The sequence below is a fragment of the Eschrichtius robustus genome, chromosome 6, assembly GCF_028021215.1.
Source record: "Eschrichtius robustus isolate mEscRob2 chromosome 6, mEscRob2.pri, whole genome shotgun sequence".
In the NCBI taxonomy this organism is placed as follows: domain Eukaryota; kingdom Metazoa; phylum Chordata; class Mammalia; order Artiodactyla; family Eschrichtiidae; genus Eschrichtius; species Eschrichtius robustus.
The window spans coordinates 50,303,700-50,323,760 of NC_090829.1; the positions used below are offsets into that span (position 1 = coordinate 50,303,700).

The window sequence follows — 20,061 nt, forward strand, 5'->3', positions numbered from 1 at the left end:
AGATCCCACATGCCGCAGAGCAACTAAGCCTGTGCTCCACAACTACTGAGCCTGCACTCTAGAGCCCGTGTGCCATAACTACTGAGCCTGCGCTCCATGACTACTGAAGCCCGTGTGCCTAGAGCCCATGCTCCACAACGAGAGAAGCCACCGCAAGGAGAAGTCCACACACCACAACAAAGAGTAGCCCCTGCTCACCGCAACTAGAGAAAGCCCGCTCAGCAACTGAAGACCCAACGCAGCCAAAAATAAATAAAATTAAAAAAAAAAAAAAAAGAGTTGGTAGATCTTTAAAAAAAAGAGTTGGTAGACCAGGGGAATGGTGTTTAGAAACCCAGACACAAAGTTTCTGTAAATAGTCAGTGGATAACTTTGTTCGATGGTATAGCGAGGTCAACCAGAGTAAAGACAAAACATGCCATTGATTTCAGCAGCTGCTTCCATGACGTTAGATACAGCAGTTTTAATAGTGTTTGGACTAAAACCTGATAGCAAAATTTTGAGAAATGCTTGGAAGATAGGAACATGGAGAAAGCAGGGTGGGTTCACTCTTGATAGGAAGAAAAGCTATTTCTAATAAATCTAAAAGATTATAAATCTATGATTTAAAAAATACAAAAGAAAAGTATGAAGTCAAATTTCAAAGGCCCTGTCCCTTTTTCTTCCGTTTCTTCTCACTCACCCCCTCGTTTCAGTCTGTAGTTTACTCTTGAGACTTGTGGCTACAGAATGAATGGCACCCTGGGCAGGAGAGAGGTTAGTGAGAGGGAGACTCAAACATGCCTTTGCCTGAGAAGAGCTAGTGGAAGGAAAGAAAAAATGAAGATGGAACTGGGGAGGACTAGTGGAATAACGCCCAGAGAAGATAAAGGGAAGGAGAGACTCAGTGTCCAAGTTGGAGAAAAGAACAGAGGCACTCATTTCTTTGAGTCAACAGGAAAGGAAATGACTTCACTTTTCTCTCTGAAGTAGTAGACCGAGTTCCCTGCTGAGAGTGATTGAAGTTTGGATAGGGTTGATGGCATCTCTTGGTGTAACCAGTAACCACAAGAATGAGCAAAAGAATGTCAGCGTTGAGGACGCAGCTCAGGCCCAACTATGTTCAAAATGACTTTTTCATTGAGGAATGCCATTGTACAGGGGGACGTGCCATCTCATTGATTTCCAGGGATGACTCAGTTCACTGATGACTCAGTTCACTGGCTGGTTGACTAAGGGAGATGTTTCTTCCTTGTCCTCTCTGTGTGTAAGTTTGTTTTTTTTTTTTTTTTTAATTTATTTTGGCTGCATTGGGTCTTCGTTGCTGTGTGTGGAGCTTTCTCTAGTTGTGGCGAGCGGGGGCTACTCTTTGTTGCGTTGCGTGGGCTTCTCATTGCAGTGGCTTCTCTTGTTGTGTGCAGAGCACAGGCTCTAGGCGCGCGGGCTTCAGTAGTTGTGGCATGCGGGCTCAGTAGTTGTGGCTCGCGGGCTCTAGAGCGCAGTCTCAGTAGTTGTGGCGCACGGGCTTAGTTGCTCCGAGGCATGTGGGATCTTCCCGGACCAGGGCTCGAACCCGTGTCCCCTGCATTGGCAGGCAGATTCTTAACCACTGCGCCACCAGGGAAGCCCTCTGTGTGTAAGTTTACTAAACTAGGCATTTACATTTAAAAGCAATCAAGTAGGACTGCTCTTTAGTCCAGAGTACTTTAGTAGCTATGCTTGTTTTCTGTGAGCCTCTTGAGCAGGCTCTCTGGTGAAGGAAAAATTTGACAAAATGATTAAATAGAGACCTCCTCCGATCATATTGTGGCGATGAAACCACTTTCACTTCCTCTTTTGAAGAAACAGGTAACAGAAAACTTATCCCTGGCTGTTAATCATGTTGCAGTGACAATCAAAAAAAAGAAAGAAAGAAAAAGAAACCCAGACACAGAGTTTCTATAAATAGTCAGTGGATAACTTTGTTATAACTTTTTTTGCATTGACAATCTAAAATGTGGTCAGGGTAGATTCTGTTTGCTATATTTTGAATGTAAACATCATCAAGAATTAAATGGTTTTATACATTTAAAGTTTGGTATCTGTGAACCTCATGTAATATTTTGTAGAAATAGGAGTGGAAGTTATGTTACCTACTTCAGAGAATAGAATTGTCTAAATAAATATCTCAAGTTTAGTCCTTGTCAAACATTTCTCTGTAAGTATGAAATTGTTTTTCCTCAAGATTTTATGTAGTAGAAATTGTTTACTGGTCACATGTAGAGGATTTTAAAAGTGACCTTTACTTTTCCTTTTTATATTTTTTAGGAGACCCATGTACAGTATCGTCTCAGTTGGAGTTAGAAGAAGCCTTTAGGCTTTATGAGCTAAACAAGGATTCTGAACTCTTGATTCATGGTAAAGGAGTAGTCATTTCCTACTCTTCTAGAACTATACTTCTTTAAAAACATAACCCTGTATCCTTAACCATTTAAAAACATGGTCCTGATGTCATTTTCTTAATCTGTATCCCTCATTTCTATGTAATTGTCCTTGTTCAGTAGTATCTTAAATGCTAGAGAAGACAAAATCGATCAGCTTCTTATAATCTTAGGAAATTTCTTATTTGTGTATGCCTTCTTGGGTATTAAACTGTGATCATCTCAGTGTTTTACAGCCAAGTTTTAGCATAGAATTTAAGAATTGAGAGCCCAGTAGAACCTAAGTCATCCCCTTGCAGTTTTGTAATGTATGCAAATGATGATTTCCAAAGGTAAGATATCTTAAATGTCCTTTCTTTTGTTTAAGGGTTAACTGTGAAACTATTTATGTAGTAATCATAGACATTAGTGTGTTAAAGGTCAGCAAGCCTGAGAGGTGGGTAGTTGTATAGAAGGAGAGACCTAAACTCAGCCATCAGGTAACTGGTACATTGTAAACCTGGGTTGTAAATCTAGGTATTCTCTTTCCAAATCTGTGTTCTTCTCATTCTGCCATGCTACCCCTCAAATTTTTTAGGTCATGTAGAATCCACTTAATATGCTTAATATAATTGCAATACATTGGCAGTATTTCACATAACATTTTTGGGAGCCTTAGGAGACTAGACCTAGGGAACTCTTTACAACTTGAAACAAATATAAATCTCCCCTCAATATAATGACTTATTTCAATACCTTGTTATTATTCCTTTGTACTTTCCTTTACAGTGTGATTTTTTTTTAAAAAATAGTTTGATTTTTGTCTCCCTTCAGAATTTGACATAGTGACTCCCATGGGATTCATACTCTAATTTGTTGAGATCCTGGAAGAATGTTAGAAGTCTTTCTTTGGTCATCTCTGTCTAGAATAAAACTACAGTGAATGTTTAAAGAAATTATTTGTTTTAAGCTTTATTGCTTTTTATGCTATATCAGAGATCTGTTTTCAGAAGTTAGCTTATATTTCAACTTTTAAAAATATTCCAGGAACTGTGTTTCCCATACTCTGTGCTCAAAACCATGTCCTTTTTTGTACATCACAGACTACAAAGAGTTGACTAGATGTTCATAAATGTACGATTTCATTATATTCTATCTCTTTATAAAAATGTTTTGAATTAGCATTTTTATAAATCTATAGTTCCTAAGACAAAACTTACATTTTTGGATTTGGGTACTGTTTTTAATGTTAATTTATTCCTAAGTTTAGTATACATCTTTAAAAAACTATAGTGGCTTATGTTTATATTTGTATACACTTTGTAATTTTAATTCTTCATCGTAGCAAATTTGTCACTACAATGAGGATTTAAGGAAATAGTTAATGATTTCTCTAATGACCAAAAAAAAAATCAATTAGTGATGTAATAAGGATTGGAATGAGTAATTTGAGCTTCTAATGCATTGTTTATGGATGTTTGCTTTCATAAGAATTTCTTTTATTATAGCCTTGGTAAAATGGGTCCCTTCCAAAAATAGTACTGACCATATGTTAAGTATCTTGTGTCAAGAGAGGGTCAGGTTTAAATTTAGATCAATTTCTGTGATATTTGAATTTAAATTCTGTGTAATTTGTATGTTTTAAATATGCTGTATTAATTTTAATTTGTTGTTTTTCAGTATTCCCTTGTGTACCAGAACGTCCTGGAATGCCCTGTCCAGGAGAAGATAGTGAGTGTTTATATACTTCATACCTTTGAATAGAGTTATTTATGATACAGTGGCACAAGAGAAATCAGAAATAGAACTTTTAATTCATTTGACTTCTTTTCCATTCTTCAGTCTACTTTAGAGTATATTAGTAAACTGCCTAAAGTCTCTACTTTTCCCAAATCGAGATGAGGCAGTTTTAATTGTTTTTAATTTTTAAAAAACATATATTTATTTATTTATTTATTTGGTTGTGCTGGGTCTTAGTTGCGGCAGGCAGGCTCCTTAGTTGCGTCTCACCGGCTACTTAGTTGTGGCATGCAAACTCTTAGTTGCGGCATGCATGTGGGATCTGGTTCCCTGACCAGGGATTGAACCCGAGCCCCCTGCATCGGGAATGCAGAGTCTTAACCACTGTGCCACCAGGGAAGTCCCAAAATGAGGCAGTTTTTAATTACAACTTACTGACATAATTGTCTATTGTGCATTTGAAAGGAAAATTAAGTTGATTTTAAGTCCTTTCCTGTTTGTTTGTTCTTTTTAATTAATTTTATTTATTTTTGGCTGCGTTGGGTCTTTGTTGCTGTGCTCAGGCTTTCCTCTAGTTGCAGCGAGCGGGGGCTACTCTTCGTTGTGGTGCGTGGGCTTCTCATTGCGGTGGCTTCTCTTGTTGCAGAGCATGGGCTCTAGGCGCATGGGCTTCAGTAGTTGTGGCACGTGGGCTCAGTATTTGTGGCTCACGGGCTCTAGAGCACAGGTTCAGTAGTTGTGGCTCACGGGCTTAGTTGCTCCGCGGTATGTGGGATCTTCCTGGACCAGGGCTCGAACCCGTGTCCCCTGCATTGGCAGACGGATTCTTGACCACTGCGCCACCAGAGAAGTCCCCATTTCCTGTTTTTTAATTTTGGAACTTTTCAAACCTATGGAGAAGTTGAAAAAACATAGAAACATTGAAAACAAAGATACCCATATATCTTTACCAAGATTCACCAATTATTAACATTTTCTATGTTTGCTTTATCTCTGTATCTGTACACACACATGCATACATGTATATACATAACAAACACTTGTTTTATTTTTATTTATTTTTTTGTGTACCCTTTGAGAGTAAGCTGACATGACACTTCACCTCTGAATACTTTAGCATGCATCCTTAAGAATTGTTATGAAACTTTCTTTTGAATGTCTAAGCTAGTGGTTAACATTAATAAGATGAATTGAAAGAGGCAACTATTTGGTCTGATGGAATTTGAAAAAGTTTATATGTATATATTCATATATATAAATACATATGTGTATATGTATATATATTTGATATATACCATATATCTATACCAAATTTGAATTTGATGTATGGTATAATTTATAGGTTGTAGATATTAGGCAACTCATTTTTATTTGTGGTTTCTGCACATATCCATGACTTTAGAAGGAATAGTAGTAAATGTTTTGCTTTGTATTAAGTGAAATAGCTCTAAACTTTTAATTCTGTAACTCTTCATGCAACTTGGTGAAAAGGAAAAATTAAAGAACTGGGTGTTTGTATATAGAGTTGAGTGAGGGCTATGTGCTTTATAGGAAGGTGGGGAAACATAAGGAGTGGGTAGGCCTCTGAAGCAATAGTGAAAAATTTAGGTTTGGATTCAACTAGGAGTATTTCATTGGGTTTCCAGTGGCAGATGGATTACAGCCAGTGCGGGCTGCCTTCACAGAGGTGTTGGAGAAGCAGCTCTCCTTTGTCCAGGCCAGAGTTTTCAAAGACTTGCCATTATAGCGAATCTTGGTTGCAGAGTCCTATCTGCAAATCTATTATGGGTCTGTAGCACACTTCCCAGATAAAATGTCTTTTCCTACCTTTTTCACTGTATTTCATGCCCACTTTCCCACTTTAAAATTTGCTGGTGGGGAGTTTTACACACTCCTCTCCTCTCCTCTAGTTTAGTAATAATTAATATTACTAAACTAGAGCATGGAGGAAAATTGATAACCATTAAAGTGATCTCTTGGCTCTTTTAATTCCTAGGCAACATTAACATGTTTAAATTTAAGATATATCAAGTTGTAGTTCATGAAAGTTTCTGAAATAAGATGTTCTTTTAGGTTAAGATATTAACAAACTTTCTGCTTTGGTTGCTCCTAACAGAATAAATAATTAAAAATAAAAGCATATATATTTCAGGTTCTGTATTATGCTATCTCAGGATTTCTAATTCAGAGTATTTCACCTGTTTCTTTCTATCTTAATTTTAAATAGTAGACCCAGTGCTACATTTGCTTTAAAATGAGTTTAGAGGGAATTCCCTGGTGGTCCAGTGGTTAGGACTCTGTGCTTCCACTGCAGGGGGCATGGGTTCGATCCCTGGTCAGGGAGCTAAGATCCCGCAAGCCACGCGGCACAGCCAAAAAAATAAAATGAGTTTAGAAACCTAATGGAATTTCCACAGTGATTACTATTACTGTGGGATGACTAATAGACAATCTATATAATAGTGATTGACTTACCCAAAATTACACCGGTGGACTTGATTTGATCTCATGGAACCTCTTTGTTTAGGGAATGTATTTAGAATAGTTAAAGATATAAAAAAATATAAAAACCATTGCATAAAAGGTTGTTGCGAAGAGAATATTCTTGTGGTTACAAAATGTCCCTTATACGGTATTTACAAAAATGTACCTTTACAAAGAAGAAAACTAGCCATCACTGCCTTTAACAGAGTGATTGAACACGTAGTGGGAGTCAACAATCTCACATTTGTATATTTCTTGATGAGATGCAGTAAGAAATATACATCACCTGTGTATTATTTTTGCCAAAAGTATTTAATACTTTTTATCTGGGAATCCTTTTTTTTTATCTGGGAAGTGTGTTACAAATCCATAATAGATTTGAGTCTAGTGAGGAAACAGACAAATCCAGAATGTAGGTCATGATATAAGACATCTGCCTAGACCCTTTCAACATCATGAAAAGCAAACAACAACAAATAAGATAGAGTGAATGTTTTAGCATACATTAAAGAGACAAAAAATGTATAGTAATGAAATTTAGTGCCTGAATCTTGATTGGATCCTGGAGAGAAAAAGAAAACTATGAAAGACATTTTTCAAGCAAATAGGGAAATTAGCAGATGAAGTGTATATTAGGTGATATTTAATTAATGTTAATTTTCTAAGACACAATAATGGCATTGTGGTTAAATAGAATTAGGGGGAGTGTCCTTAATCTCAGGCAATGGATACTTAGGTATTTAAGGGTGAAGTGTTATGATGTCTGCAATTTACTTTTAAATGATTCAGAAAAAAAAGTGTATGTGTAAATAGAGAAGAAAGCAAATGTGGCAAAATTATAGTAATAGATAAATGTAGGTGAAGGATGGAGATGTTTATTGTTCTATTCTTTCAACTTTTCTGTGGGCTTAAAATTTTTTCAAAATTAAAAGTTAGGGGTCAATTAAAAAACAGAAAAGCCTAGTCTCTTGATGACTGTTTTATTTTTTCACTTTCAGATTTTTATCAATATATATTTTTTTCCTGCAATGAATATCATGAAAAAAATCACAGACAATTATAAAATGACTTTATATTCACACTTGCTCTTTTTTTTTCTTCCTTTTTTTTTTTAACTTTTAATCTCTCTTCAGAATCCATCTACCGCCGAGGTGCTCGCCGCTGGAGAAAGCTTTATTGTGCAAATGGCCACACTTTTCAAGCCAAACGTTTCAACAGGGTAAACCTTAGTTTGCTGCATATTGATAATTTGAGAAATCTGGGTTTTTCCTCTCTACTGTTATCCCTTTTTAAAGGAGTAAGTAGGGTGACCTAAAATTCCCAGTTTGCCTGGGATAGTACATCTGTTATCTTCAGGTAATTTTTAATATCATCTCCTTTGACTCATAAAAATGTTCCAGCTTGGATGATTAGTTATATGGTTACCCTAGCTGTAAGAAAGTTGGATTTTTTTTAATATAATTCAAGACAGCCAGAAAATAAGCAAGGTTTATTTTGCAAACCATTTACTGTTATACATTTTTTTTAGTTTTCCCTGTTTTAGAAAATGATAATTGCAAACATTTATCTAGCTTTTAATATGTACCAGGCACTTTTCTGAAGGCTTGCCATATAGTGACTCATTTAATCCCTGCCACAACCTTGTGAGAGAGGTACTATATATTTCCATTTTATAGATGAAGAAACTGAGGTGCAGGATGGTTAGATAACTTGCCCAAGATGACACAGCTAGTAAGTGGCAGAGCCAAGGTTTGAGATCAGTCTGTCTCCAGAAGTCCATGTTTTTAACTACTCTTGATAACTACAGTCATCCATTTCCATTCTAAAACTCGTGCTATGTTCTCAATTCATTAATGTAATAGAAGCCACCACCCGAGGTTCCCAAATTCCTGTTCCCAGTAGCACTGATATTTAAAAAGCTTTGAAGTGAGAAGTCACTTTAGGTGTTGCTCTTTAAGAGAGCAGTGGTGACCTAAATGGGAAGGAAATCCAAAAAAGAGGGGATATATGTATATGCATAGCTGATTCATTTTGCTGTACAGTAGAAACTAACACAACATTGTAAAGCAACTATACTCCAATAAAAATTAATTAAAAAAAAAAGAGAGCAGGGCTTCGGTTTGACCTCTGAACAGACTGATAGGTTTATGTTTGCTTGGGAGTCCTTGCACAGCTTTTTCTGCCACGTGTTTTTCAAGTTTAATTCACTTTTCCTATTGTCCTTACTCTGAACTTAATTAGGTGAAGACTGAAAATTCGTGGACTTAGGAAACAACATGGTTGCAAATTTCAGTCTCTTTAAAACAAGCTCTCCTTTCTGTTTATTTTCCCATGACCATCATAGCTTTGGAAAAGTTATGTATGGTGAAGGGAATTGAGTTCGAGAAGAAAGCCACTTACTTTCACTATTTTATGAGCAAACTGTTGGGAAATGATCATGACCTTTTTTTTGTTAATAAAATACTGTTGAATTACTTTCTCCAGCGTGCTCATTGTGCCATCTGCACTGACCGAATATGGGGGCTTGGACGTCAGGGATATAAGTGCATCAACTGCAAACTCCTGGTTCATAAGAAGTGCCACAAACTTGTAACAATTGAATGTGGGCGGCATTCTTTGCCACTGGTAAGACACTGTTGTCTAATTTTTTTTTATAGAGCATTTTTGATAACACTGCTAGAACAGAAGGCTAAAATAGGGGGGTGTTAAGGAATCACAGCTCAACAGTGTTGTTACAGAATGTGGGTAGGAATACTTTAGGAGTCCAGTTAACATGTGAATTTTGGAATTGTTATTACAAATTTGTTTGTAGGACATGGTTAACTTCTTTGTTTGACCTGCTACAAAATGATTTGGTCTAAATTAGGAAAATGTAAGGAGAACCATTTAAAAGATATTTTTCTCTTCTTTAAGCTAAACTCTTTAGTTTATAGCTCCCATTATTCTAGCATCTATACTAGGCAGAGATCAGGTGAGAAGAGTCAGTCATGTTGGCTATGTAAAGTGTGAGATTACTGGTGAGTTTGCATTTAAAATTTTTATTTTTCACTTTCCATTTTAAATATGAAATTAAAACAAGTTCATTATGGAAAAAATAGAGAATAAAAATGAATAAAGAAAAATTAAACAAAAACCCCCATGAAATCTACCATCTAAAGGTAATTGTCATTTAGTGTATATTCTTCCAGAAGTATGCAAATTTATATGCATAAACATTTAAAATTTTTCTATAGAGTATAATGAACTTCCATATACCAGTCATCCAGCTCCAACAGTTATCACCTCACGACCAATCTCGTTTCATCTATAACCCACCCATTTAACCTGCCCTCATCCTATATTGTTTTGAAACAAGTTCCAGATGTATTTCAGTATGTACCTCTAAAAGATAAGGAATGTTTTTTTAAAACTAGCTAAAAAATAAATTCCTTATATAAAATATCCATCCAGGCAATGTTCAAAATTTCAGTTGTCACATAAATGTTGTAATTTTGTTTTCATAATTTTCATTGTGATGAATCAGGATCTAAATGAAGTTCATATTTGCAATTGATTGATCATATTTACAGTTGATTGATATGTCTTAGATATTTTTAAGTTTACTGATTCTTCATCTCTCTCTCTTTTTTCCCTTACAATTTAACTATAGAAGAAACTGTGTTGTCATTTAAAGTGATTCAGAATTTTTCTCTTTGCTTCTCCATGGTTATGTTTAAAATGTTCCCCTGTCCTCTTTATTTTCTGTATATTACAGTTGAATGTAGAGATTTGATTAGATTCTGGTTTTTGTTTTTTTGTGGGTTGTTTTGAGACTATTTCATAGAAGGTGGTGTGTTTATCCATCAGAGGGCATACAATGTTTCTTTGTGTCTCGTTCTTTTACATACTTTTTAACAAAAGTGAGGTCATATTTGTACTATTTTCTAACCCATTTTTCTCACTGAACAATAGATTTTGGTCATCTTTCTATATCTATCTATATCTTCATCATTTTTAGCAAAGTATTTTATGTGTCTATACCATGATTTATTTAATCTGTTCCCCATGATTGAACATTTGAGTTGTTTTCTAAATTTTCCTATGAGGAAAATCATAATGAACTTCCTGGTAAATAAATCTTTTTATTTCCTTAAGGATTCAGAAGTAGAATTACTGGTTTAAAGGATATGTGTTTTTAAAAAGATCTGGGTTCGTCTTTCTAAGTTATCTTTTAGAATGATTATACCATGTTTATTCGTAGTACCTTCTTTGGACATTGTGGAAGTAGGTTATTACTGGTGGCTTGTTGGTAGTAGAATTATTTAGCCAGTTCATGTAAGTTTATGTAAGTTTATGTTCATGTAAGTTAATGGGTTTATAGTTAGGGAGGTAAAAAGCCAATTTTAAGGAACAGCAGAAGGCCAAAAATTGTGAACATAATTTATCCAGGTTACTGTTGATATTCTTGAGTATTCTTAGACAATGGAATGACTTGTGTGAGTTCATAAACGTAGAAGGAAAGAGGGCAGTGTTAGTGATTATATTGATATTTTAGGATGGTGCTGAACACATTGAAAAACCCATGAACTTATTTTTAAGGCAGCCTTAAAAGTATAACTCTATAACTAATGCTGCTTCTCAGGTTTACTCTTTCTTGCTGGTATTCATTAAACTTTGGTCCAAAATTAATGAATAAGTAAGATTTTGGTTTGAATTAGCATTGTTCCTGAGGTTATTGGCAGTTAGTTTCTTGGAGGTATTTCTTTTCCTTTTTTGGGTCACTGACCCCTTTGAGAATCTTCAGAAAAATGGGAAACCCATAAAATTTTACATATAATTTCAAGAAGTTTATAGACATCTTGAAGTCTATTTCTGGACATCAGCTAAGTAACTCTATACTAAGACTCCTTTTGCCAAAGACTTAAAGTGAGTATGTGGAGCTCAAAGGAAGAATAGGTGGTATAGAGGAGAAATAAATCAGAGTATATAGGAGTTTAATTTGATTTCTAATTGATAGTCTGAAATTAGTTTTGTGTTTTTTCTGTGATCTGTAAAATGTGATAACATTACGTCATTCGTAGGAATGTTGTATGGTTTCACATATAATAAAATTTAAAATAAATTATATATAGTAATGTAATTCTCACTTATTAAGTTATATTCTTTCAAATTTAAATTTTAACATGCTGTGTCTCATCGAAACGATGTTGTTTCTGGATTTATAGAGGTATTGGGATTTAAAAAGATTGCACTAAGTTACTGTATCTTTGGAAATGATTTGTAGGAACCAGTGATGCCCATGGACCAGTCATCCATGCACTCAGACCATGCACAGACAGGTAAGAATGACACTGGCACAAACCATTGCTCATTAACAAAGTGTCATTTAAAGACTTCTTTATGTGAATCTTATACGTAAATTTAAAGACATTTATATTCTTCCCAAATAAAAGCTAGGTAACCATATTTTGTTAACATCAGTTGCAGTATTTAACATATGTTTGGCATTTTAAAAAGACAACTATGTAAACTACAACAAATGGCTATTTTCTTTAATTCAGATAAATTTCTTTTGAGACCCCTTTATATTCAGCAAACCTACTTTTTTTCAATAATGAAAATATATACTGATTTTGTGGACCGTATTGACTATATTCAAGTGACCTGTTTTTATTAAAAACTCTATTATGAGATGAAGAAATGATAAAGATACAGAGATGCTGTATAGACAATTCAAAAAGATCGTGTGAGTTCAAATGTCTAAAAAAAAAACCAAATGTCTAGTAGATACAAAACCTTAAATATGTCTCTGGGAAATTTGGAGAGCAATTAAATGGGACAGAGCAGCCTGATCTGGGATGAATCAAGAAAAAGAAAACAAGGGAGTTTTTCTGGAAGGAGAGAATGTAGTATCTTGTTCATGGAAGAAGCTGGTTGTATGAAATGTAGGCCTTTTTTTTTTTTTTTTTGACCCAAGTAGCTTTAAGGAATAGAAGCCTGGAGTCCAATCGAGTCCAAACTAGAGATCCTCTATCTCTATGCCTCAGTCATACTAATATAATGAAATAGGGTTTATAGAGTCACCCTTTTGGAAGGAATTGATTAATTTGTAAAGAAGAGAAATATTTTTTTAAATAGCAAAAGTATTTGTTAAAATCAGTACTTGGCTATTGATTGGTTCCTCCTCTCTTTACCATCATTAAAGATTAGAATTTAACTGGTATTTATGTATAATTTGTTATTAGTGGGACAGATACTCAATTTTAAATGATGAACACTTATTCAGAAATAAAAACTAAGAAAAATCAAATCAAGAGAAAATTTTAAGTGTAACTCAGTTAATGTATACTATGTTTTTCTCTTTTTTTTTTTTTAATGTTTGGGATTGGTTTTTTAGTAATTCCGTATAATCCTTCAAGTCATGAGAGTTTGGACCAAGTTGGTGAAGAAAAGGAGGTAAGATAATTAATTAGTCTTATGGTACATTATGTCATCAACTTTTTAATGTGACAGTTTAAAAATATGACAAATTGACTTGCTTCAATTTTAGATCATAATTTTGTAGGGATGATTTTTAGTGATTCTAGAGTTTTATTCTGAGTTAATTCAATAATTAAATTGCTAAAATCATTTAAATTAAGAAATAATCTGGCGGGATAACTTATATTCATTTTAAGATAGCATAATCTAAAAATTATAATGTATTTAAGAATGGCATTTAGAATACTTGGTAGTATTGTTTAAAATATAGATCCTTCCATTTTATGGGCTAATTGTTTATTTACAATATAAATGATTAAGCATCTTAACTGCCCATTTTTTTCTGACTATTAAACATTTTATCAGCTTTTAAAAGTTTAATTAAAACGATAACCAATTTTTTGAAAAAAGCTTATAGTAAAAAAGATTTATCATGCCTCACACCTTCCACTCTCACTTTGACTTCTGAGAGGCAACCCCTTTTAATCATTTCTAGTTGTGTCCACAATGTTTATACCTCTCTTTTTCAATTTTTCAACTTTATATATTTCTAACCATGAAAGGTTTAAACTAGTATACTACCCCCCCTCCCCCGGCCTTTTCTCTTCTCTTTCCAATGTTCGATAGGTGTATTATATTTTACTCTGGGTAACCTTTTTATTACGGAAAATTTCAAACATCAATAAAAGTAAACAGAATACTATTCCAAGCTCCTGTGTCCATTACCCAGTTAAAACAATTGTCCGTACATGTTTTGTCTACCAGCTTCCCTCACTCCTGTATTGTTTTGAAGCACATCTGTTGGTTACCTATTTAATCTCCTATCTCAGTTTCTTATTCCATCGATTTAGTCAATACCTTGACTCTCCTTTACCCATCCTTTCTCTTTCTTCCAGCTTTCCTCTTTTAGCTACATACTTACTTTTATGCTGCCAAGGTTATTAACATTCATAATCTGTCCTGCAAGTGTAACCACATCTTTCATATTTTGCTCATTGGTTGACAATGAGTCATCCAAAGGAGGAAATTCTTAATAATAAGGAACAAATTCTCTGTTCTTCTGGCACCATGAGTTGGTAAAGTTTCCTTTTGTTTGATCCTTGATGTTATTTTATAGCTCTTTGTTCTTTTTTGGAATTTCTCGTTGCCTTAAATATTATTTATTGGTTTGGTTGTTTACCAAAGACTCATTTGGTTTTATTTTCAAGACTTTTAATACATTTAAAAATTGAAGAATAATATACAGCAAAGTGCACAAATCATGAGTATATATCTGGGTCAATTTTCACAGAGTGGACACTACATAATGACCACCCAGATGAATAAGTAGGACCTACTACACATCCCAGGGGCCCACCTTGTGCCTTCTCCCAGTCACTGACATTCCCTCCTCCCTTCAAGTAACCACAGTCTTAACACCACGGATCAGTTCTGCTCTTTTCCCCAAGCTTTTTATAAATGGAGTCACACAGTATCTTTTGTGTCTGGCTTCTTTTGTTCAGTATTGTGTTTGTGAGGTTCAGCCATGTTTTATATAGAAGTATATCATTTATTTTCACTGTTGTTTCAATTTATCTATTCTGTTGACTTCCCCCCCTGGATTGGGATTATTATGATATGCTGCTATGAACATTCTTGTAAATGTAGTTTGGTGCACATATTTAAGCATTTCTGTTAGGTACATAACTAGGAGTGGAATTCCTGAGTCTTGTGTACATTAGTAAATAATGCCAAGCAGTTTCCCAAAGTACTTGTAGCAATTTATACTTTCACCAACAATGTGTGAGAGTTTGATTTGCTCCACATCCTTATCAACACGTTGTATAGTGTGTCTTTTAAATTTTAGCCAACCTGTTGAATGTTGTAGTTTTTATGTGCATTTCCCTGCTGCATACCTTTTCATGTATTTATTGAACATTTGGATATAATTTTTAGTTAAGTGTCCGTTTATATCTCTTTAAAAAAAGTGAGTGGTCTGCCTTTGTTGTAATGATTTGTAGGAGTTTTTGGTATGTTCTCAACATTAAGCTTTTATCAGTTATATATTGCAAATAGATTCTGCCACTCAATAGCTTGTATTTTCACTCTGTTAATGGTATCATTGATGAACAGATGTTCTTGATTTTTTTCTTTTTAACATCTTTATTGGAGTAAAATTGCTTTACAATGTTGTGTTAGTTTCTGCTGTGTAACAAAGTGATTCAGCTATATGCATACATATGTCCCCATATCCCCTCCCTCTTGAGCCTCCCTCCCACCCTCTCTATCCCACCCCTCTAGGTGGTCACAAAGCACCGGGCTGATCTCCCTGTGCTATGCAGCTGCTTCCCACTAGCTATCTGTTTTACATTTGGTAGTGTCTATATGTCAATGCCACTCTCTCACTTCGTCCCAGCTTACCCTTCCCCCTCCCCATGTCCTCAAGTCCATTCTCTACGTCTGCGTCTTTATTCCTGTCCTGCCCCTAGGTTCATCAGAACCATTTTTTTTTAGATTCCATATATATGTGTTAGCATATGGTATTTGTTTTTCTCTTTCTGACTTACTTTACTCTGTATGACAGACTCTAGGTCCATCCACCTCACTACAAATAACTCAATTTCATTTCTTTTTATGGCTGAGTAATATTCCATTGTATATATGTGCCACATCTTCTTTATCCATTCATCTGTCGATGGACACTTAGGTTACATCCATGACCTGGCTATTGTAAATAGTGCTGCAATGAACATTGTGGAACATGACTCTTTTTGAATTATGGTTTTCTCAGGGTATATGCCCAGTAGTGGGATTGCTGGGTCATATGGTAGTTCTATTTTTAGTTTTTTAAGGAACCTCCACACTGTTCTCCATAGTGGCTGTATCAGTTTACATTCCCACCAGCAGTGCAAGAGGGTTCCCTTTCTCCACACCCTCTCCAACATTTATTGTTTGTAGATTTTTTGATGATGGCCATTCTGAGTGGTGTGAGGTGATACCTCATTGTAGTTTTTATTTGCATTTCTCTAATGATTAGTGATGTTGAGCATCCTTTCATGTGTTTGTTGGCAATCTGTATATCTCCTGTGGAGAAATGTCTGTTTAAGTCTTCTGCCCATTTTTGGATTGGGTTGTTTGTTTTTTTGATATTGAGCTGCATGAGCTGCTTGTATATTTTGGAGATTAATCCTTTGTCAGTTGCTTCATTTGCAAATATTTTCTCCCATTCTGAGGGCTGTCTACATGTGTCTGTTCTTTTTTGGGTAGAGATTTTGGGGCCTGTTTAAGAAATCTCTGTCTTTTCCAAGATTATTGAAGACATTGAAAATTCAGACTATACTTTCCTCCATTATTCTGCAGAGGTATCTTTTCATCAATTATATGCCCATTACATGGTCTATTTCTGGATTCTTTTTTATTTTCCATCATTTATTTATTCTTATGCTGATATCATGCTGTCATTATTATTATAGGTTTATAATAAGTCTTTTATATCTAGTAAAGTTCTACTTTGTTCTGGGAATTATCTTGGCTACTCTTATTAGCTTTTTGAATTTCCATGTAAATTTTAGAATTAGCTCACTAGTTTCCATAGAATCAAGGAAATAAACCAAACCTGTTGATCAATTTCAGGAAAAGTGATATCTACAATATTAAGTCCTCGGTCCATGAACATGACTTGTTCTTCCATTGACTTAGGTCTTCTTTCATTTCTGTCAGTGTTTTATAGTTTTCAGAGTTCTTGCACTAGAGGTATTGGAGGTAAATGGTATTCTTTTAAAATTTAATTGTCTGTTTAATATTGTTATATGGAAACAAGGTTTTTTCCCTAAATTGCCTTGTATCCTGAGACCTTGCTAAATTCACTTATTAATTCTAATAGCTATCTAAAGATACTCTTAGATTTTCTACATATATGATCATCTTATCTTGAATAACAGTTTCATTTCTTCCTTTTCCAATCTTATAGATTTTATTCAGTTTTCTTACCTTATTGAGTTAGCAAGGACCTCTATAAATGGCCAAAATGATGTTGAAAAGAAGTGACAATCAGATATTATTGTCTTGTTCTGCATCTCAGAGGGAAATCTTCCAATATCTTATCATTAAGTTTGATGCTTGCTATAGGTTTTTATTCTGTAGATACCCGTATCAGAATGAGGGAGTTTGTCTCTATTCCTAGTTTGCTAAGATTTTTGTTTTCATCTTGAAAAGATGTTGAATTTTATCAACAACATTTTATGGCATTTGTGGAGTTGATCATGTGTAAATTTCAGTAAATTTCTTTCTTTTTTTTTTTTTAAAAATAAATTTATTTATTTATTTATTTTGGCCGTGTTGGGTCTTTGTTGCTGCGCACGGGCTTTCTCTGGTTGTGGCAGGCGGGGGCTACTCTTCGTTGCTGTGCGCGAGCTTCTCATTGCAGTGGCTTCTCTTATTGCGGAGCATGGGCTCTAGGTGCGCGGGCTTCAGTAGTTGTGGTGCACGGCCTTAGTTGCTCCGCGGCATGTGGGATCTTCCCCGACCAGGGCTCGAACCTGTATCTCCTGCATTGGCAGGTGGATTCTTAACCACTGCGCCACCAGGGAAGCCCAATTTCAGTAAATTTCAAATGTCAAGCCTGTTTTTCATTTCTGGAATAAACTCCCTGTGTCATGATGTATAATTCTCTTTGTATATTGGTAGATCTGATTCGCCAATATTTATTTTAGATTTTTGAAAAAATTATTAACAAGAATCATTGACCTGTAATTTTCCCTTTTTGTATTGGATTGTGAAGTTTTGGTATCAAAATAATACTGGGCTCATAAAATGATTTTGGAATTTTTCCTATTCCCAAGGAGAATTCTTATAAGATTGACATTATTTCTTTCTTACATTTTTGGAAGAATTCACCAGAAAAGCACTCTGGGCCTGGAGGGCTTTTTTGGTTTGTTTTTTTTGTTTGTTTCGTGGGAAGGATTTCATTCTAGGTTCTATTTCTGAATAGATCTAGGGCAATTTAACTTCTCTGTTTCCTCTTGTGTTATTCCTTGGAATTTGTCTAACCTAAATTTTCAAATTTATTGACACAAAGTTGTTAATTGCTGAGAGTATGAAATGATATCCTTTTTTACTCCTGATAAAAAGTTACTGTGCGTTCCCTTTTTCTTCATCAGTTTTGCCAAGGAGATGTCAATTTATTAGTCTTTTTGAAGAACTAACTTTTGACTCTTCTTTGTTGAATGCTTATATCCTATTCTATTGCATTGATTTCTCTTCTCATTATTTCCTTATGCTTTTTTGTCATTCACTGTTTTTTTTTGTTGTTGTTGTTTATTTACTTACTTATGGCTGTGTTGGGTCTTCGTTTCTGTGCAAGGGCTTTCTCTAGTTGTGGCAAGCGGGGGCCACTCTTCATCGCGGTGCACGGGCCTCTCATTATCGCGGCCTCTCTTGTTGCGGAGCACAGGCTCCAGACGCGCAGGCTCAGTAATTGTGGCTCACGGGCCTAGCCGCTCCGTGGCATGTGGGATCTTCCCAGACCGGGGCTCGAACCCGCGTCCCCTGCATTGGCAGGCAGATTCTCAACCACTGCGCCACCAGGGAAGCCATCATTCACTGTTTTTAATACATTCTTTTTTTAATATTTTTTTTCCATTATGGTTTATCACAGGATATTGAATATAGTTCCCTGTGCTATACATTAGGGCCTTGTTGTTTATCCATTCTAAATGTAATAGTTTGCATCTGCTAATCCCAAATTCCCAGTCCATCCCTCCCTCACCCCCCCTCCCACCCCCAGCAAACACAAATCGGTTCTCTATGTCTATGAGTCTGTTTCTGTTTTGTAGATAGGTTCATTTATGCCATATTTTAGATTCCACATATAAGTGATATCATATGGAATTTGTCTTTCGCTTTCTGACTTACTTAGTATGATAATCTCTAGTTGCATCCATGTTGCTGCAAATGGCATTATTTCATTCTCTTTTTTTTTTATGGCTGGGTAGTATTCTATGGTATATATGTACCACATCTTCTTTATTCATTCACCTGTTGATGGACATTTAGGTTGTTTCCATGTTTTGGCTATTGTGAACAGTGCTGCTATGAACATAGTGGTGCATGTATCTTTTTGAATTATAGTTTTGTCCAGTTTTGTCTTTTTGAATTATAGGTTTGGTATATTCCTAGGAGTGGGACTGCTGGATTATATGGTAATTCTATTTTTAGTTTTCTGAGGAACTTCCATACAGTTTTCCTAGTGGCTGTACCAACTTACATTCCCACCAACAGTGTAGGACAGTTCCATTTTCTCCACACCCTCTCCAGCATTTGTTGTTTGTAGACTTTTTAATGATGGCCATTCTGACTGGTGTGAGGTGGTATTTCATTGTGGTTTTGAATTGCATTTCTCTAATAATTAGTGATGTTGAGCATCTTTTCATTTGCCTACTGGCCATCTGTGTCATTCACTTTTAAATATATCTTAATCTGTATTATGATTTCTTCTTTGATCCATGTATTATTTTAAAGTATTGATATACTAATTAATTTTCAAATATGTGGGAATTTTTTTTTATTGTATTGAATAGATTAATTCTGCTGCAGGTCAGAGAATGTATTCTATTCTGTGTGATTTCAGTCTTTTGAACTTTTTTTAAACTTGCTTGAAGACCAAGCACACAGGCATTGGTGAATGTTCCATATGTATTTTTGAATATAATATATTCTGTAGTTGTTGGGTGCAGTATTCTATACAGATCAATTAAGTCAAGAGTAGTAACAGTGTTATTCAGTCTTCTGTTACCTCACTGACTGCATGTTCTTTCCCTACAAACAGGTTTCATTTAGAATTTACCTGTCCCTTTTAGTTTTGTTAGTTTTTGCTTTACATATTTTGAGGCTATGTTATTGAGTACATGTAGATTTAGAATCATAATATCTTACATTGGATTAATGCTTTTTCATAAAGAAATACCCCTCTCTATTTGTAGTAATGCTTCCTTGCCTAAAGTCCTTATGTTAAGTAATTGCT

At 35.0% G+C, this 20,061-nt stretch overlaps 1 protein-coding gene across 1 annotated transcript in view; it reads left to right on the forward strand.

The window, feature by feature from the left end:
• The window catches only part of PRKCI (protein kinase C iota), an 80,769-nt gene that overhangs the window by 37,192 nt on the left and 23,516 nt on the right, over positions 1–20,061 (forward strand). The window contains exons 3-8 of the mRNA XM_068546236.1: positions 2,287–2,376; positions 4,059–4,109; positions 7,736–7,821; positions 9,087–9,227; positions 11,866–11,920; positions 12,979–13,037. Coding sequence (XP_068402337.1) covers positions 2,287–2,376; positions 4,059–4,109; positions 7,736–7,821; positions 9,087–9,227; positions 11,866–11,920; positions 12,979–13,037 — 482 coding nt within the window. The remainder of the gene's footprint in view (positions 1–2,286; positions 2,377–4,058; positions 4,110–7,735; positions 7,822–9,086; positions 9,228–11,865; positions 11,921–12,978; positions 13,038–20,061) is intronic.